General features: G+C 34.7%; 1 protein-coding gene across 1 annotated transcript in view; it reads left to right on the forward strand.

The window, feature by feature from the left end:
• Positions 1 to 21,889, forward strand: part of LRRK2 (leucine rich repeat kinase 2) — a 124,585-nt gene that overhangs the window by 96,036 nt on the left and 6,660 nt on the right. Inside the window, exons 36-42 of the mRNA XM_058426191.1 lie at positions 2,244 to 2,404; positions 7,565 to 7,735; positions 9,235 to 9,335; positions 12,416 to 12,610; positions 13,609 to 13,802; positions 15,395 to 15,467; positions 18,538 to 18,722. Of these exons, the coding sequence (XP_058282174.1) occupies positions 2,244 to 2,404; positions 7,565 to 7,735; positions 9,235 to 9,335; positions 12,416 to 12,610; positions 13,609 to 13,802; positions 15,395 to 15,467; positions 18,538 to 18,722 (1,080 nt within the window). The remainder of the gene's footprint in view (positions 1 to 2,243; positions 2,405 to 7,564; positions 7,736 to 9,234; positions 9,336 to 12,415; positions 12,611 to 13,608; positions 13,803 to 15,394; positions 15,468 to 18,537; positions 18,723 to 21,889) is intronic.

The following is a 21,889-nucleotide window of genomic DNA, read 5'->3' on the forward strand; positions in this document are numbered from 1 at the left end:
GCAAGACATTGACTTAGGTGCTAAAGAGGAAAAGCTAGATATTATATTGTTCTCGCGGTTGAAACCTTGCAGTCTAGTAGGAGAGTCAACTTTGCTGTCTTTACCTCAGTGTTTTTCTCCCTCTGTGCTTCCCTAGCACATGGTACTTACATATTTCTGGAATCTTGTTTAAACACCTGTTTGAGCACAATCCTTCTGGATTGTGACACCCTCAAGGGAGCAGAGATACAAAGGTGGCTTTGTATACTAAATGACTGACCCTCTTAGATACCTAGTACATATTTGTCAAATGAATGAATGCATTCTATTTTTGGAATAATTCTATTCAGAATCAGATAAAGTTTACTTTAAGCTATGAAGAAAGAAGTCTCTTAGCAACTCTTACAATAATCACAATCAAAGAATGACTGTTTAACTTAATATAAACCAGTTTGTTCTAATAAAATATTTGACAATAGTCATGGTTACACAATGCATAAATTATGGCTAAATTATTGTCAGGAAGGAAATATCTTTACTTATTATTTCAAAAGCTATTTTGCTAGTCTATTAAAAGCTATTAAAACTGCACTTCTTAAGATTAAATTCTATAATTGAACATTTTAACTAACCAAGATATTATCTCTTTCCCACTGACATTATTTCAAATTAAGCTTAACTATTTCTTTTTAGCCTTTGGAAAGTATTCTGAAAGAGTCTGTGTTCTATAAATATACTTAAAGAGGCATGTCTTATAAAGGATTTGGATACTGTTCAATGATGTATGACTTGGCTTTAGCTTTTTTATTCTTAATCTCTCAGCTTTTCTCTTCAGCAGGGCAAGAGTACCTAATGGCCTTTCAGTAAGCCCTTGGTAAATTTTTCTTTCAAGCCCATTACTTACTGTGAAGGTCAACTTCATTAGTGTATTTATCTTATTTTTTTCAGCCCAAAATAGGTATATTGAAATGAATGGGCCTAATGTCAAATGTCCCAACTACATCCTGGAAGAGAGAGAATCTTCAGCTGTATTAGTTGATGCAGTTAAATAATATGTACTCTCCAAGCCATCATACAATTGAAAGTTCAGGGTATCATTGCCGCTCTGCTTCTAATCCTTCCAGAAGTGATTGGTGCTAGGTGATGGAGTAACTATTAATTGATATAATGTGAGCCAAAACCAACAGTCACAAATAAGCAAAGGATTTAAATTTAACTCCATTAAGTCTTGTGAAAAATTATTTTCAACATAGATTATAACATACCTGTGACATCACATGAAATGCTATAATCAATTTGACATCATGGGGCAGAGAAGACAGAGTTGGAAATCAGAATTTTATAGACATCTAATGTGATAATAACATTAGTAGCTGAGATGCCGTAAGCTCTTTGACCATGTTTCCAGAATGGATAAGACCTGGTTGAGATGAAAACTTTATGCTGTTTTTTTATGTTAACTATCTTTTACTCTTTGCCTGAAATGTGCAACTCTAGTTGCTCATGATTGGTGGGTCAGTCTCCAGAAGGATGGACTTTAATATTACTCGTCATCTTTTCCAGGACAGTGCTGTATTCATTCTAACTCTTAGCCCCAAATTTTCTTTTTTAACCTTAATATCCAACATGATTCGGTCTATGGTAAATTATATACTCAAACAGAAGAAGAGACTAATAGTAAGCAAAAGTCTTATATTTTCATTTGTTTTCATCCAAAAAGTAGAAAATATTTTCCAAACATTGGGAAACATTTTGGTTAGAAAAATAAATATCAATGACAGATAGAATAGAGAAAAATTTTAAAGCTGAGCTAAACCTCTATATGGTTTTAGGAAAATCAAAACTATTAAATAAATGGCAAGTACAACAAAATCCCATCAATTCTTATTTAACATATTTACATTTTGAAATAGTTAAAATATTCATATGATCATTGAGGGAATTCAGAATTGCCTTTAAGTAATTGTTCACATATACAAAAGAAAAGTCTCCAAAAATTGGGTCTTTGCCTGAGATAGATTTGTCTTAAAATTGAAATCATTCGCTTATCAGATTTGACCCTTTTTTAAAGCATAACTTTACTTTGTAATACTAGACTTATATGTTTTGATTTTCTTCTACAATATCTCTTAACTTTAACGGTCAAAGTGAGCACAGAATTTTTGATGCTTGACATAGTGGACATTTATATTTAAGGAAATTAGGACAAAAACTATTATAATGTAATCACATTTGAATAAGATTTCCTGTGCATTTTCTGGCAGATACCTCCACTCAGCCATGATTATATACAGAGACTTGAAACCCCACAATGTGCTGCTTTTCACCCTGTATCCCAATGCTGCCATCATTGCAAAGATTGCTGACTACGGCATTGCTCAGTACTGCTGTAGAATGGGGATAAAAACATCAGAGGGCACACCAGGTAGGTGATCAGGTCTGTCTCATAATTCTATCTTCAGGATGGATAACCACTGACCTCAGATGTGAGTTCAGAAGAGTCAAAAGGAAAACAGAGTCTATCACATAGTGAACAGAGGTTTATTTTGTGAAAAAATGCAAGCATTACATTGTGATTTTTATCATTGTATTTTGTAGGAAAAAAATTGATATAATTTTTCAGGGCAGAAACTGAATAAAAAGAAGAGAATGTTTGATATCAAGTTATATGTTTGAAAGTTAGATTTGTAGATTCTTTAGATACTCTAGAGGTCATAAAAAGTAACAGCAAAAACTTCACTTTAGGTACTGTTGGAACTTGTGAGGCAAATCAAATTCAGGTCCACAAATTCTTTTTCATAATTCTGAAACCCAAAGAACTGAAAACCCCAAGTTTTTTTAAAAAATGACTAATTTGATGTCAAAACCTAAGCAAACTGACTTGATGCTTATTACGATCTTTATTTCTTATGCTCAGTGTGAATATGCATACATTTTGCTGCAGAAATATATACATGTTTGAGTATAGGGGGCTGGCCGTGACCCTACTGAGAGTTTCTGTACACATCACTGTCTACCCCATGGAATCTTACCTCCCTTTCTCAGTTCCCACTCCACTTCTTCTACTCAAATTCATCAGAATGTCAAGCTCAGAATCCTGAAAAGCAGTGATGGGGCCAGTGATCTGTACAGATGTGTTGTCTCAGACATCAGTTTGAGCAGGAAATAAATCATTTAGGGATTGGCATTTGTTTGGAGTGTGGGGAACACTCTGTCTTTAGGGAAACTTTATATAGTTAGTTATTTATAAGTAAAATTACAGGTGGCTATACATCATCTTGATGATTGCAACTCAATTAAATCACCATGCCTGGCACAGAAGAAAATATGCTAGAGGATATCTCACTAGGGAAAAGGTTCTAGTTCGTTTCCTGCCCACTCAACTTTTGTTCAGCCCTAAACTCTGCCTCCAATTTTAAATAGCAATAACTCTCACTCCTACTAATACTGCTACTACTACTACCATCACCAAACTTTTTCTTCCCCAAAGCAGTTCTGTTTGGGAAGAAAATAGTTCCCTTTCACACAATTTCAGTTATCTTCTTGTCTTTTCCGTTTAATGAGCCTTCCTGTTAATGTTACATCTTTTAACATGAAAACTTCTAGAGAAACAAAAAACGATGGATTTGTTAAACTTTTTAGGTGCATTTTTATACTAACTCTTACTGCAGTGTGTGCATTATGAGTGTGGGTCCATTACGGCTGTAATAGGAGCACAACCTTCCAGAGCATGAGCGATGTGCTGGGCTTGTGCTTAGCTCTATCCATGAGTTGAGTATCTCAATCCTTAGGACCCTCTGACTTATGTGCTACTATTATTTCTAGTCTATAGATACAGAGACTAAAGTTTAGAGAATATAAAAAAACATTTACAAGGTCCTACGGGACAAAAACTGTAGGACAAAATGCAAACCCAAGCAACCTGAGAGCAGAGCTCCTGGTCCAGCACTGTGATAGCGGGGGATGCAGAGACAGAAACAACGCGATTATTGACAGGGACCATGGTGCTGTGTCTGTCCACATTTTGAAAATAATTACGGTTTGGACATTTTCACCTTTAAATAACTTGTAGAGTTTCAACATTAACTCAGTCAAATGGATATATTTATATCATATCCTGCTGGGAGTGACAGTTAATTCTGGGTCCTGTGGCAATTGCACTTTTGACTGAGATGAATGCTGACTGATGGCTTTAACATTTAACTAATTGTGATAGTATTTAACACACCCATATAAATACTATAGTCTTCGGGTAAATAAAATGTTACTGGCTGGACATACATGAATATCTGATGGAGATTATGGAACATACTCTATTCATACTTCTCTGAAAGTAAAAAATAAAATATATGTTTCAGTACACAGTGTGATATATACTCAGACTTAATTCATAAATTTCTCTTATTCTTCATCTGTGGATCTTTTCTTTATTTACTTATTGCGTTTGTTAAAATGCAGGCTTCTCTGAAAAATTATTTTTAAAAATAGTTTTTAGACAATGAATCATATTTTCTCAAGTATTTTAACATTGTAATCATTATGATAATTCTCCACGGGGAAATTATACTTATTTTTTATTCATTTATTCATTCATTTGGCAACAACACATTGAACATTCACTAAGCACCAAACTGGCTCTACCACTTACTAGTGGCATGATGTTCATCAAGAAATTGTTAGTGCAATCAAGAACACTAGAAATTCATTGGATGAATTTAAAGAAGCTTTTAGAAGGGTATTATATTATAATTGAGGCACTTTATGAATATATAAATAATATTATGTTTTCATGCTAGAGATCATGCCAATGAAGATATTTACTTTGAAAAGGGGAAGATTAGAAGTTTAAAAGCATTTCCATATTGAAGTAAATATTCATTTCCATATCTTCACAGTTATCTTTCTCTGAGTTCTCTGACTCATTGTGAAAAAAAATTCCAACCTTCTTCACAGCTCTACGATCTTCGGATTGTTGCCTAGAGGGGTAAAAACTATTGTAAAAGGATGTGTGCACTGGATGAGAATTTAGAATTAGATGAAATGACCCCAGAGCCTTTTCCTGCTTTAAGAGCCTGTGATTCCAAATTCTAACAGTACATTTATCAAGAAAAAAATACGCTGAACATTTTAATAGTTTTTGAATAGTACCTGGATATAATAGATACCTAATAAATGTGCTCAATGAATAGTAAATAACTGGTTAAGATTTAAATAAGCCTCCGAAATCTCTTTCACATTCTAAGAAGGGAAGCATAAAGGTTGTTAATGAACTAGTGACTGTGTGGGTAGCTCATTATTATTAAGTACTCTTGACTTTGCTTTCATTATCTGTGTGGCCCTAGGAAAATACATACATTCTGAAAGGATTATGTCATTTGTAAAATAGAAAGTCCTTATCTGTCTACCACAGATGATTCTTGTGCATATCAAATGAAATGTTCAATAAGGTGTCTGTAAAATAGTAGAGAGAGATGAATTAGGAGCTATTGTGATTTGTTTACGTTATGTCGCAGGTGCACTTTATTAGGGATATGTTTTATCTTAATTACACAATTCTTTAACTTAGATTGTGAGAATTATATTATGGTTATATAGGAAAATGCCCTTATTCGAAGGAAATGTATAATATATTTAGGTCTGAAACATTGTATCTGTAACTTAATATGGAATGTAAATTATGCTAATTTGCATAATTAATTATATGTGATTATATTAATATATTACAATGTATACAATATATTTACATGCATATATGTGGGGGAATGTTATCAGTTAGTGTAGTAGGGGTTATCATGCTCAAATTCGACGTCTCCATCCTTCCAACTCTTCATGCTTTTCCGGCATGGTGAGGACTGCTGAGATCCATCTTTTGCTGGTAGTCTCTCTGTCAGATAGAACTGTTTCCAAATTCAGTCATTTACTCCTTGAAGGCTATGATTTCATACTTCGTTATATTTTTCTGGCTGCATATTTAAATTACTCTAACAACCATATAAGTTCATTGTAAAAATTTTGGAAATAAAAAGGAAGATAAAATGCACAGATAATTTTAGCAAATGAAATAATGATTATATCGGGATGTATTTCTTCCTAGATTTTAATTATGTACATTCCCATCAACTTTTTATTTTGAAAATGTTTAAGCCTACAGAACAGTTGAAAGAGTAGTACAGGCTGGGTGCAGTGGCTCCTGCCTGTAATCCCAACGTTTTGGGAGGCCGAGGTGGGTGGATCACTTGAGGTCAGGAGTTCAAGACCAGCCTGGCCAACATGGTGAAACCCCATCTCTACTAAAAATACAAAAATTAGCTGGGCATGGTGGTGGGCACCTGTAATCCCAGCTACTCAGGAGGCTGAGGCAGGGGAATTGCTTGAACCCAGGAGGCGGAGGTTGCAGTGAGCCAAGATCACACCCCTGCACTCCAGCCTGGGCAAGAGAGTGAGACTCCATCTCAAAAAAAAAAAAGAAAGAAAGAAAGAAAGAGTAGTACAATATACACTACTCATACTCATATACCCTATGCATAAATTCATTGATTATTTACTTTTTGCCCTACTTGTTCTTTCTTGCTCTCTTTGCATATGAATGAATCATTGAAATTAAGTTGTAGACATCATGCCACATCATCTCTGAATAGTGTGTATATTTCTTTAGAATAAGGATGTTTACTTACATAATCATAATACCGTTATCACAGCTAAGAAAATTAATTCAGTTGATTTTTTCTACATATTTGATAACTTTCTGTCTATCCAGGATTATGTCTTACATATTCTTTTAACTTACGTCATAGCATATCATCTTAGACAGTGATCCCTTAGTTACTGCATGGTATATACATTGTTTAAACATTTCCCTTTGTGATTGGATTTCTTTAGGTTGTTTATATTTTTATTATTGTCACAAATGTTGAAATCACTCTTTTTTTCTGAAGAATTTAAAAGTAATTTATCTCTCTTGTGGAATAAAAGATTTATTTCCCCTTAAAAGAATTTCAGGCATGAACCTGAGAGAGAAGGCTTTTTTTTTGTTTTAGTTATTGTTTTTATTTTTATTTTTTATTTTTTGGGTAGAAGGAGCAGAGAGACAAGTTCAGGAAATAATGACAGTGTTAGAATTTTGGTCAGGTTAAAGTGAGTTGGAGTGATGTTTAGAAATCTCGTTTCTATTCATCTCTCCTGTTTTTAAAACACTGTCCTGGAAATAGTTAATATTAGGAATGAGAAAAATGATATAGGTTTTCCTAGTACTCTTTATTTCTTAATTATGAAATACTACTTAATAACTTACCATTGAATGTTTATCCTTATTATCCTTCAAGGTAGTTTTATTGAAGATTGAAGATATTTATAATGAACATTGAAGGATTTTATTGTCCTTTGAGGTCAACCTTGAGGGGTGAGATGTTATGAGACAGGACAATTAATTGACTTGATCAAGGTACCTGGTTATAAAAATAACACAGCCTGGTTTAGAACGTCTCTTCCTGACTCTCTTGTTTGGCATATAGCCTAAGTGTATGCCTCCTTGGATGTATGAGCCCTGATGTTGGGCATATTTATTATTTTATCTGCTTACTTTCAGGGTTTCGTGCACCTGAAGTTGCCAGAGGAAATGTCATTTATAACCAACAGGCTGATGTTTATTCATTTGGTTTACTACTCTATGACATTTTGACAACTGGAGGTAGAATAGTAGAGGGCTTGAAGTTTCCAAATGAGTTTGATGAATTAGCAATACAAGGAAAATTACCTGGTAAGTTCTGTTTTCTCTAAAATGAAGATTTTTTTTCTTAATTTATCAGCAGCTTCATTTTTATTTAATTGTAGTTGTATGCTTAATTCCTTAAACAGGTGATCATTTTTTGTTTAGTGTGTAAATATTCTTAAATCCTGTGATATATTAATAAAAGTCACCTGAAAAAGGTAGCAGTTTTAGGCTTTTTTAAAAATCCGAAATTAATATTGGTGTATTTAGTATTATATTTAGAAACATACTCAGAGAAGGAAATTGCTGTTAGAACTCCACATTTGGTGATTTTTAATTTTCATAAAGAATTACTGTGTACTCATTATCCTGGAATGTTTTCATTTTCTTGGAGTGAAATAATTTACATGCAGGAATGGAAGACTGAATGATCTATAATAATAATTTGTAGTAAGAATCGGTAAATGTGTATTTAATGTTATCAAAGCTCATTTGGAGTGGTTGTCTCATGCTTTCAAGAAATTAGAGGACATTGTAATTCATTCCTTAATCATTACTTTAGTTCTCACCACAAAATAACATTTTAAATTTATTTAGCTCTTTCTCATATTTTCTGCTTTCCCTTTCATTTAAAAAACACTTTTGAGTGTACACAATGTGCCACGTACAGGAAATAGAGCTTTATCTTTTTTGGGTATAACTTCAAGATCATGGCAAAAGAAAACTTATTATTAATTGGATAAACCTTAGATATAATCTAGGTTATTTCCCTTATTTTACTAGTTTTCCAGTGAAAATATTCAGGTCTCTGCTGAGTACAGTGGCTCACGCCTGTAATCCCAGCACTTTGGGAGGCCAAGGCAAGGCAGATCACTTGAGGCCAGGAGCTGGAGACCAGCCTGGCCAACATGGTGAAACCCTGTCTCTACTAAAAATACAAAAATTAGCTGGGCATGGTGGCACGTGCCTGTAGTCCCAACTACTAAGGAGGCTGAGGCACGAGAATAGCTTGAACCTGGGAGGTTGCAGTGAGCCGAGATCGCGCCACTGCACTCCAGCCTAAGCAACAAAATGAGACTCCATCTTAAAAAAAAAAAAAAAAATCAATTCTGTGTTCTGCATCAACCAGCATAATTTACGCCTCTTATAAAAAACAAATGTGCACAAACCATCTGTGAGGACATAAGGATTAAATGCTTTCCTACTTTGAGTATTAAAATAAAAAGTAGAAGCTTAATTATTATATGAGTAAAAGTGTTTTCAAAGTCTATTTGAAATGCAGGTATGGAATGAAAATCCATTATTTTATTAAATTGTTATTTGGGTCTCTTTTTTATTCCATAAAAAAAAATCTTTTTCCACATCTCTTAGTGGAGATCAAGTTAACAAAATTAGCTTTAATTTTGTGATAAGTAAATTTACATAAATATAGGATTATGGAGATAATATTTTTCTTTGCAATGTCTGGACCTTTTATAAACATTGAGAGGAAATATAACCATTCTTACTTATTTAGTATGCTAGCATGATGTTTTTTAATGTTTTAGATCCAGTTAAAGAATATGGTTGTGCCCCATGGCCTGTGGTTGAGAAATTAATTAAAAAGTGTTTGAAAGAAAATCCTCAAGAGAGGCCTACTTCTGCCCAGGTATTCTTATAGTAAAGTTTTGTTAATATTTTGTACAGAACATCATTTACATGTATGCATATATATATAATCTTCAAATATATATACTTAAACACACAGAGACAGAATTAAAAATAGTTATAAGGCAACCTCCTAAAATTTTCACCATCCCAGGCACAAAAAAAGGACATTGCCAAAACCTCACATGCTCCCATATGCCTGTCTCCTCTTCTCTTCTTTGAAATGCCTGCCCATTATTTTGCCCATTTTTCTGTTGGCTCTTTTGCCTACAAATCAAATGAGAAAAAATTTTTATATATAACATACTAATCCTCTGTTGGTTTTATATGTTGCAGTTTCTTTTTCGAGCTGGTGGCTTGCTTTTTAAATTTCCTGTAGGGTGCCTGTTAATGAATGGAATTTCTTAATTTTAATGTATATAAATTTAACAATCCTTTTTCCTTCTTTTCCTGGTTATTCCTATTTGGTCCTGTTGTAGAGTCCATCTTTCTTTTAGAGCTACAAAAATATTCACCTGCGATTTCTTCAAACATTTTAAAAGTTTGCTTTTGACAAGTTTTTAATCCATCGGAATTGACATTTTTATCTGTATCCCATTCCTTTTTTTAATGTGGAAAACTAGTTTTTTCAGCTTGATTTACTAAATGGCTTCTCCCCTTTTGTCCCATTGATCTGATGTGTCCATTTGGTAATTTATTAAAGATAATGTGCATATCCACATGTACACTGTCTTCCACTGATCAACTCATTTATTTTTCCTCCAGTATTACCCTGTCTTAATTCCTGTAGCTTTATAATGGTTTCCTCTCCCTATTTATTTTTCTCATCCAGGAATATTTTAACCAGTCTTAGGCTTAGCTTTTCTATGTAAAATTTAGACTCATGCTGTCGAATCTTATGAAAAACCACATTGTCCTTTGGATTGGTCTTGGATTGAATATGTTGACAATCTGGAGAGGATATCCTTATGATATTAAGTCTTTGTATTCTTTTTCTTATTTATTTATTTATTTGTTTGTTTATTTATTTATTTATTTATTTATTTACTTATTTATTTTTGAGACAGGGTCTCACTCTGTCACTTAGGCTGGAGTGCAGTGGCAGGATCACAGCCCAATGCAGCTTTGACCTCCTGGCCTCAAGTGATCCTGTCGCCTCAGCCTCCATCAGCCAATTTTGTGCCACCAGGCCTGGTTAACTTTTCCTTTAATTTTTTTGTTGGGAAAGGATCTCTGTTGCCCAGACTGGTCTTGAACTCCTGGCCTCAAGCAATCCTCCCGCCTAGGCCTCCCAAAGTGCTGAGATTATAGGCATGAGCCACTGCACCTGGCCAAGTCTTCCTATTCTGGAATGGCATAAATTCTGTCTGTTTACTTAGGTCTTCTCAAGCGTCTTTCAATGTTTTGTAATGCTACATACAGGTCTTGCATATCTTTTGCTGGATTTTCTTGCTGCAAATTGCTTTAAATGCAATTCATGGCTTGAGATTTGTTTTTTAACTGCCCAGTTAATGTAAATCTGGTCTATGAATTGTATTGACAACAAGCTTGTGAATAGCAATTTTTCAGCAACCTTTTGCTCCCTCTCCCCCTCTCCCTGCACAGTCCCAGAACAACTTTCCTTATATACCAATGAAGGTGGAAATGTGGACAGGTTGATTTCTCCTTCTTGTTTATGCTGAATATGCAGTCCTTTGGGGTCCCAGCTTTATGGGTTCAGTTCGTTTACTAAGACTGTCTGTCTTGGGAAGGCCCTAGACTCCAACTTCTCTCCCATGGGCCCCACAAAGCATCCAAGAGTATACATTTATTTTGTCTCACTTTGTCTTGGCAGACAAATGTCTTCAGGGCGAGCCTGGATTTAGGGGTCAACTGACCTCTCTGGTTTCTATCTCTCACTGTGATTTCGGCCTGATAATTCCTTATGGTGTCAGATCTTCAATGTTTTTAATACATTGTTTTTAAAAAAATCATTTATCATTTTAAATTGTTTTTAGTTGGAAGATTTGTCCAAGTAACCTTGTCCACCATATTATCTGAAAGAGAACTCTTGTGATGTTTTACACTGATACACATTTTAATAAATGTGGGTTATCTTTATATTGTGAGCTCTTGATTTTGTATTATAATTAATTGGAAAAGTTTTAACTTTAAATGTTCGGATCGAAATAGTCAAGTACAACTATTATGACTTTATCAAACATTACATAATTTTTTTTCTACTTGGCTTACTTGTTTTTAAATTTAGGTTACCATCAATGTTAGTCACATGAACTTTTATATTTATGTCCACAGTAAAAATTTTTCATAGCTTGTTGTTTTACTTTCTTGTTTTTTCATTTTCAATTATATTTCACCTGTACTTAACAGAATACATAACAGATATATATATATGACAATATTAAAAAGCTTAGACACTTATTTTATCTTTAAAATATGACATATACTAAGCAAGACAGGAAAACTCATCACTTTTATGAAATGAGGCACAGAGAGAATAATGGGCTTTCTTGGTGTCTCCTGAGTGGCGGGCAGGTGGCCATGTCACAGCTCTAATCCCAGTTTCCTGACTTCTGGTTCTGTTTTCTAACGGTGCCTTCACACTGTCTCTCCAGATCATTAGTGTTTGAAAGACAAACATAAAAACAGAATCTAGAGATGACTTCTAAATTTTGTTACCAAAAACTGAAATTCCTGTTCCTTTCAACTACTAGAAGCTCAACTAAATTGTTGATCCAAGGGTTTTTCTCTCACTTGCGGTGGCTCTGCAATATGGAATGGCATGTAGAGTACCTCCTGACTCTGCTAAAATGCTGTTTAATTGACCCTTGAGATTTTCTTTTCAAGTTAAAAAAAATACTACACATACTAAAGAGTATCAAGCACAGTTTAAAAATACGTATTTGTCTTTTCATGTAATTTTATCTGTAGTTTAGATTACTAATCATGATCTAGTTGGGATCCAGTTTAACAGTTTTAGGTTTTGCTTGACAGAGCTTAACATTTAAGTCTATATTTGATTTTTCAAGGGAAATGAGTTAACTTGATAAGTACTGTTTTGTTATCTTTAAACTTTCTCAGGTCTTTGACACTTTGAATTCAGCTGAATTAGTCTGTCTGATGAGACACATTTTATTACCTAAAAACGTAATTGTTGAATGCATGGTTGCTACACGTCACAACAGCAGGAATGCAAGCATTTGGCTGGGCTGTGGGCACAACGACAGGGGACAGCTCTCATTTCTTGACTTAAATACTGAAGGATACACTTCTGAGGTAAATCCAAATGCTCTTTAAATCTTTCATAATTTAAAGCACATACCAGTTAGAAAGTTACTTAGGAATAAATTAAATTAGAGCCAATGTAGGATTATTATTCAATTAACCTTCTGTTAGAACAAGAGTATTCAAGAGCAAGTGTGTTTTGCTTTAGAATCACAGCATATGTCTTAGCTCAGAGTCCCCAGAAACAGAGCCTGAGATGGGTTATCTTGCATAAGTGATTTAAGGAAAGAGAATCTTAGAGGGAAGTAAAGGAAGCCAGAAAGGGCAGAGGAAGAAGCTCAGCAGAAATGTGGTTTCTGAGGAGGTCTAGCCTCAGTCTCTGCCCACAAGGAGCTCTGGAATATGAATAGTAGCACAGAATTTTCCCACTACCAGGCAAGGGGGCCAGTCTTTCATTCTCACATATTGTTCAGTCATTGGCTGCAATCTGCTGGGAGGTGGGGGTAGTGTAACTTTCAAGGCATTTCTGGGCAAGCTGCCTCCTGTCATCTGAGGGTATTCTGTGATAAATAGCACATCTCTGAACTATAGTAGCCAACACTCAGGGTAGCTGGGGATGGCGTACCTGATGGATAAAGGAGATCTGGGCATGGCTCCTACAAGTGGATCAATACATTGTATTGGCAAATATAAGATACATTTCTAGACCTCAAAGACAACCTAATATTTTGACTGCTGCCTGAAGATAAATATTGTGCCTCAGCATTAGTTCTGAGGTTAAACAATCTTCTTATATGGTTTGAAGGAATGAGAATTCACAGTGAACAATAATTTTTAATTTTAGTTTCAGATTTCATCTTGATAGGCAAAACTTGTTTGCCTATTAACTCATTTATTGTTGAAAATTAAATAAAATTGGCATTGTTTTTAAAAGGAAATGCAAGAAAGCAGAAAGAGTTATGTTGATAACAGAATCCTTTATTCTGTACAAGTTCTATTCGCTTAAGCTTAAATCAAATCCTTGTAAGTATATTTTCTTTTCTTAACAGGAAGTTGCCGATAGTAGAATATTGTGCTTAGCCTTGGTGCATCTTCCTGTTGAAAAGGAAAGCTGGATTGTGTCTGGGACACAGTCTGGTACTCTCCTGGTCATCAATACCAAAGATGGGAAAAAGAGACATACCCTAGAAAAGATGACTGATTCTGTCACTTGTTTGTATTGCAATTCCTTTTCCAAGCAAAGGTATGGTAGTGAATTTGATCAATGGGGGAAATTACAGACCTTTTAAACAACTGAATTGTGTGCAGAATTGTTATTGCATCAGCAAAGATTGTTCATTTCTAATATATTTTCATTGGTTTGCATATATTAAAGGGAATTGTGGAAGGTCACAGAGATATTTGTTGTTTTTCTGAATACAGATCTAGCTGAGACAGTTATAAAATAACTGTCTTCAGGCCTACCAGCCCTGCTCGTGGTATTACCTCAACTGTGGCTCTGTCTCTTTACTTCTCCTCAGATCAATGCATCTTTGTAGGGCCTCTTCAAGGATAAATTCTCATTCATTCATTCTTTGAATATATATATATATATATATTATATGTATATATATATAAAGCCCATTGTGTGTCAGGCTTAAACATACCAGTTATCTAACTACCAAATTAAGAAAACAAATAAATGAATTAATACGTTCTTAATAGGTGAAAATGACTTAGCTCTTATCAGTTTCAGGGTTCTTGTCCCAAAGAAATATATCTACATAGCAAGATTTCAGGTGTGAGTTGTAGGTTGGTGTCTGTAATATTTGGGGCAGGATGATTTCCAGGAGGCATTAAGATTATACCCCATATATTTCTCTGGTTTAAGTTAGTATTGGAAAAAAAGTACTAAAAAAATGTGAAGCCTGTTTTTGGTACCTGAAATATCAACTCCACTGGCAGTTTCGGAGTTGAAATTATTTGAATATGGTCAAAGAAAAATTTCAATGGATGGAATTGGGCAAGGAAGACTACTCAAGCCTATCACAACAAGGGAGAGAAGTCAGACTGAACTAAACTCCACTGAAACAAAAGGTGGGAGAGTTTTAAGCGCAGGGGTGAGCTAATGGAAAGGTACTGGAGGACCGTGTTGGGGGGAAGTGGGAGCAGTTGGCAATGTGATTAGGACATCTGTGTTTGCTAATTGTCCCTTCTTGAAGGTAGGCTCCTATTCTCCCACAGACACTGGGGAATTCCTTCCTTCCTTCCTTCCTTTTCTTTTTTTTTTTTTTTTTTTTTGAAGGAGTTTCACTCTCATTGCCCAAGCTGGAGTGCAATGCATGATCTTGGCTCACTGCAACTTCCACCTCCAAAGTTCAAGTGATTCTCTAGCCTCAGCCTCCTGAGTAGCTGGGATTACAGATGTGCACCACCAAACCTGGCTAATTTTTTATATTTTTAGTAGAAACATTTTGATTTCATCATGTTAGCCAGACTGATCTCGAGCTCCCGACCTCAGGTCATCTGCCCACCGTGGCCTCCCAAAGTGCTGGGATTACAAGTGTGAGCCACCATGCCAGGCCTCTTTCTTGATAATTACGTTTCAAAGGAATGGCTCCCAGGTCCTTGGAAAAGACATTCTTGGGGTATAAAACTGGAAAGGGTCTGGGAAAAGGGGCAGAGAAAGAATTTATAATTGGAAGTCTTCTAAAGTAAATACTCTAAGAAAAGGGAGGTTAGGAGTTTATCGTTGAGAAGTCTATCTAAAGGTTAATAAAGTGGAGGAGAACATTAAGGCCATTTTAGTCAACATACGTCTTCTTTTTGTAACAATTTCAACATTTTTCCTTTTAGCAAACAAAAAAATTTTCTTTTGGTTGGAACCGCTGATGGCAATTTAGCAATTTTTGAAGATAAGACTGTTAAGGTAAATGTTGAATGCATTCTACATCTAAATTTATTTTAAGTCTTTTGTTTTATATATATCTCACCCCCCCCTTATGGGATTATAAACTCCCTGAGAGCAAGAATCATAAATTATTCTATATTTGTATTGCTTCATAAAGTCTTGCACACAGTAGATCCTCTGAAAATACTTGCTGATTGATTGTATATTTTATATGAATGAACTAAGAATAAAATGATAAATGACATCTGATTGATAATGTTAGGAATGGAAATAATTCAATTTGTACATAACTGAGGCAGATAATTCCTTATAAATATATCGTGGAAAAAAACCCAGAAAGATACTTAAGTTTTAAATATGGCTTGCCATTAACTTTTTCTTAAGCATTGAAGAAATCATTTAATTTTCTGTTCTCCAGATTTCTATTTAGTCATTAAAGCATTCATTCCTCTATCCATCTATTCATCTTTGGTTCCATCTATTCACTCAACTCCCTACTCGTTCATTCTCCTATTACCAAAAAGCTTATTCTCTGATGAGAGACAGAGAAGTAAAGTATAACCCTTAGGTTATTTCTTATGTAATTTTTATATGGGAAAAAGAATAGATTGAATGTAACAATAATATTTTGAATATGACTTAAATTTTTTTATGTATATTTGTACATATTTATGGGGTACATGTGATATGTTGTTACATGCATAGAATGTGTAATGATCAAGTCAGGGTATTTAGGATATCCATCACCATGAGCATTTATTTCTATGTGTTGAGAACATTTCAAGTCTCCTCTTCTAGTTATTTTGAAATGTTTTTAACTGTAGTCAGTTTATTGTACTATTGAACATTGGAACTTATTCCTCCTATCTAACTGTATGATTGTACCCATTAACCAGCCTCTCTTCATCCTCCCTTTCTCCCACACACCCATATCCTCCCAAGCCTCTGGTAACTATCATTCTACTCTCTACCTCCATGAGATCAACTTTTTTAGCTCCCACATATGAGTGAGTACACGTGATATTTGTCTTTCTGTGCTTGGCTTATTTCACTTAACATAATGACCTCCAGTTCCATCTATGTTGCTGTATATGACATGATTTCATTCCTTTTTATGGTCAAATAGTATTCCATTATGTAAATACACACATTTTCTTTACGCATTCGTTCATTCATGGATGCTTAGGTTGATTCCATTTTTTAGCTACTGTGAATAGTGCTACAATAAACATGGGGATATAGGAATCCCTTTGATATACTTATTTGCTTTCCTTAAATTAGTATCAGTAGTGACATTGTTGGATTGTATGGTAGTTCTATTTTTAGTTTTTTTGAGAAATCACCATTCTGTTTTCCGTAGTGGCAATAGCAATTTACATACCCACCAACAGCATATGGGCGTTCCTTTTCTTCTGCATCCTTACCAGTATGTTATTTTTTGTCTTTTTTATAATAGCCATTCTAATTGGGTGAAGAAGATTTCATTGTGGTTTTCATTTGCATTTTTACTGATGATTAGTTAATGTTGAGCATTTTTTTTCATATATCCATTGGCCATTACTATGTTTTCTTTTGCAAATGTCTATTTAGATCCTTTGCCAACTTTTTGTTTTGTTTTAAGACAGGGTCTTGCTCTCTCACCCAGGCTGGCTCACGGTGGCATGATCATAGCTCATTGCAGCCTTGACCTTTTGCACTCAAGTGATCCTCCAACATCAGCTTCACGAGTAGCTGGGACTACAGGCGTGTGCCACCATACCTGGCTATTTTTTTTTTTGTAGAGATGCGGCCCCACTATGTTGTCCAGACTGATCTCGAACTCCTGGGCTCAAGCAATCCTCCTGCCTCATCTTCTCAAAGTGCTGGGATTACAGGCGTGAGCCACCACACCCAGCCCTTTGCCTACTTTTCAATGGAGTTCTTTTTTTTTTTTTTTCCTGTTGAATTGCTTTTTCGAGTTTCTTGTGTATTCTGGATGAATAGTTTGCAAATATTTCCTCCCATTTAACGGATCCTCTCTATATTGTTGGTAGTTTCCTTTGCTGTGCAGAAGCTTTTTAGTTTATTATAGTCCCATTTGTCTAATTTTGTTTTTGTTGCCTGTGCTTTTGGGATCTTAACCATAAACTCTTTGTCTAGACTCACGTTCTGAAATGTTTCTCCTGTTTCCTTTTAATAGTTCATAGCTTCTGGTCTTACATTTAAGTCTTTAATCCATCTGGAGTTAATTTTTGTCAGTGGTGAGAGAGTGGGGCCTAGTGTCATCCTTCTGCATACTGATATCCAGCTTTTCCAGCACAATTTATTGAAGGTGGTATTTTTTCTCCCATGTATGCTTTTGGTGCCTTTGTTGAAAATCAGTTGGCTCTAAATATGTGGGGTTTATTTCTGGGTCCTCTACGTTGGTCTACGTATCTGTGTTTTTGCCAATACTGTGCTGTTTTGGTTACTCTAGCCTTGTGATATATTTTCAAGTCAGGTAGTGTGATGCCTCCAGCTTTGTTCTTTTTGCTCAGGATTGTTTTGGCTATTTTGGCTCTTTTTCGGTTCCATTCAAGTTTTATAATTTTTTTTTTTCTATTTCTGTGAGAAATATCATTGGAGCTTTCATGAGAATTTCATTGAATCTGTAGATTGCTTTGGGTAGTATGGTCATTTTAACGATATTAATTCTTCCAGTCTGTGAGCATGAATATCATCCCATTTGTTTGTGTCCTCTTCAATTTCTTTCATGTTTTTCAGGTTTCCTTGTAGAGATTGTTCATCATCTTTGTTAAATTTACTCCTAGGTATTTTATGAATTTTTTGTAGCTACTTTAAATGGGATTGCTTTCTTGAATTTTCAGCTACTTTGTTGTTGTTGTATAGATATGCTACTGATTTCTGTATGTTGATTTTGAATCCTTTACTGTACTCATTTATCAGAACTAAGAGTTTTTTTTATGGAATCTTTAGGTTTTTGGGTTTTAATTTTAATATCTCTAATCATTTAAGATGGAAAGTAGTTTTTTGAAAGCACAGATTTTATAGTGTTTTGTTCTGTGGATACTCAATTTGCTGAGTGTGTTTTCTTTTTTTTTTGTCAAAGCTTAAAGGAGCTGCTCCTTTGAAGATACTAAATATAGGAAATGTCAGTACTCCATTGATGTGTTTGAGTGAATCCACAAATTCAACGGAAAGAAATGTAACGTGGGGAGGATGTGGCACAAAGATTTTCTCCTTTTCTAATGATTTCACCATTCAGAAACTCATTGAGACAAGAACAAGCCAACTGTAAGTTATTTTTTATCTGTACAAGTAATTTATCATTATACTTATGTTTATTCTTTATAATCATTAATAATACTGTTGATAATTCATAAGGAAGATCTTTTAAAATACATAATTTATTTTCTATCATAAAATTAAACATTCATTATAAAAAATTTTGAAAATTCCAGAAAGCAGAAGGGTATTTTTAAAAAGTCACTCAGCCTAATCACCTTTAGGGATAAAATATGTAAACCCATTGTAATCTTAGTAGTATTTATCAATCTAAATTTTTTAACAATTTTTATTATCTGTGTTTCAAATTAGACATGAAATTAGAAGACAATCAACTTCGTATTTTACCAAATACATGGACTTTACATATGCAATTTGGGTAACTTCCATTAAGTATTGATTGTAGGAAAGATAGACAGCAACTATTCTTGCTTGTCTCTAGAATTGTTTCTAGATTTGTTAATTATACAGATGTCTACTCACAACCAAGTTAGTGATACCAGTTTCAAACAAGAATAAAATGAAATATTAATATAAACCTCTTTCAAGTGTGTTTTTTTCAGTTGTATTTTAATCAGATCTTTGCAGTTGGTTCTTATTTATCACATTCCTCAGTGATAAGCAGTATAGGATTGTGGATAAGAGCATAAATCATAGTTCAGATACTGCTTTGCCATCTATTGGTTTTGTGAACTTGGGCAATAACCGTTCACATCTTCAGTCATCTCTTACCTGAGGATTGTAATATTCTCTATCTCAAAGAGATATTTGGAGGACTAAATAAGAAAGTTAATATATGGAGCTTACTTAACATACTGACCAGCACCTGGTAAGCTGTCAATAAACATTAGCTATTGTTCTTATTATTGTTAGCTTTGAGTCACAAATCCCTACCTCAGGGAATATCCTAGTTTCCCATTATCCATCAAATTGCCCAAGATTGGCACTTGGGAGTAATCTTTGACTCCACTTGACCCTCCTAATTGTCATTTGAATCTTTGTACTTCTCACTGTTCTCAGTGTTGCTACCATGGGCCAGACTGCCATCCATCATCTGTGGCCACATTAACAAGAGCATCCAGTTCTCACCCTCTGATTATACTCTCTTCAACCTATTTTCAGCATTGCAGACAGAGGGACCTTTCTAAAACGTACATCAATCTGATGCAATTCTTCTGCTTAAAACCCTTCAGTGGCATCCCATTGTCCTTTATATGAAGTCCAAATTCCTTAAGATAGCCTACTGGGCCCTTCATATTCAGCGCTTGCTTATCTGTCTAGATTCATATTTTGCAATCTTTTTGCCATCTGTGCTTTACCCAAACCGAAATTGACTCAGATCTCTAAGACAACCTGTTACCTTTCACCCCCACCCTTTGAATGTGGTCTTCTCTTTACCTGGATGACTGTTATGCCCCCTGCCTATTTCAGTCCAAACACCACTTGCTCTGAGTGGCAGGTTAGGTGACTTTGTGCTTCCATTGCATCTAATGTTTTCTTTCACAATAGCTATAATTGTATTTGTTAAAGCAGTTTCTTAATACCACTAAATCTACTGGTTTTCAACATTGGCTGTGCATTTAGAAACCACTAGGTAGCTGAAAATAATATGATACCTGGGTCCTACCTCAGACCAATTAAATCAGATCAGTTAAGCCTGAGATGGGAATCAGACTTGTTTTTTTTTTCTTCAGGTTCTCCAGTGAGTCTAAAGTATATTTGAGGGTAAGATATACTGAGGACTGCAGTGTATTATAAGTTCCCATGAATGAGGATTTTTATTTCTGTGTTTACATGTCTGTTTACTAGTATGTGGTTAACATTTGGATCAACTCATTCCCATTCTGTAATACCCACATTTTAAAAAATGAATGTAAAAATGTATTTTATTATTATTTTCCAAATTTTATTTTAGATTCCAGGGATACATGTGCAGGTTTGTTACAGAGGTGTAGTGCATGATGCTGAGGTTTGGAATACAACTGAACTCACAACCCAGGAAATGAGCATAGTACTCGATGGGTAGTTTTTCATCCTCGCTCCCCTTCCTGTGATTTCCACTTTTAACCCAATTACGCAAGCCTGAAAACCTTTAAAAAGAAAGGGCCTCCAGTTATTTTTTCATTTCATAGCACATTTTATGGGATCGTGAATATCAATTAACTCTTTAAAGTTCCATATAAGATTTGGAGCATAGATGCTTTACTAGAGAGCATCCATAAAGATCAAGCTCTCAAAGATGCTCATCTCCCAAAAGAGATTGGGACCTAGATACATAAACACTTAGATATAAATATTTGCTCTCTTCTGAACAAGTATCTCCTGTGGCCTTGGTCTCTACCCCACGAAACAGACATCACATCACTAATCAGGGGTTGCCTCATCATCAGTACCCTCATCATCATCAATACACACCGACTGAGAGGCATATTGGGTAATGAAAGATGACTGCCTTTGAAGCCGGAAGACCCCACAGGACTTTTGGAGTTCTAGGTCTGCAACATGTTTTTAGTCCTAGGTCGGCAAGCATGATGTTAGTCATAGGACCTTGAGCAAATTATTTAGCATTTGTACATGTTTCTTTCTACACTTAAAAACATTGAGATTTATCATATTTTATGTTTTTTTATTAAGGATAAAGCAAGATAACACACAAAAGTGTTTTATAAAATATGGAAATTCCATGCAAAACTTTGTCCTAATTGGAACTATTTTCTATTAAATACAGCAAACATCCAGGAAGGAATTCCCTAAAGCGTAGTGGCTCTCTGACAACACATCATATTTTTATCTCCTTTTCCAGAATAGAAAGAAAAGGGAGAGGAAAAAAAAATCTTCCTACTCTAGGATATACTAATGATTGTTAAATCTTTATGGTATTTTCATGTTATCTATCTGATTTAAATGCAATTTTGACTATTTTTACATATTCCTCGTTGTTCATTCGTACTGTAGTGCCTTTTTCTATTCCCCCACTTAACAGACTGCTTGATTATATCAGAGGTGCTTATCTGTGCAACTGTTTACTGGACGAGGGGTACGTAGAAAATACATCATCCTCATCCTTATGAAATTACACTCATAATCTAGTGTGAGGGATGCACTAATAAAGACAATTTTATATTTAATAAGGTCTATAATATGACAGTGACACCAGTGGGGAAAAGGGACTCGTT

The sequence above is a fragment of the Hylobates moloch genome, unplaced genomic scaffold (genome assembly GCF_009828535.3).
Source record: "Hylobates moloch isolate HMO894 unplaced genomic scaffold, HMol_V3 SCAFFOLD_13, whole genome shotgun sequence".
Lineage (NCBI taxonomy): Eukaryota > Metazoa > Chordata > Mammalia > Primates > Hylobatidae > Hylobates > Hylobates moloch.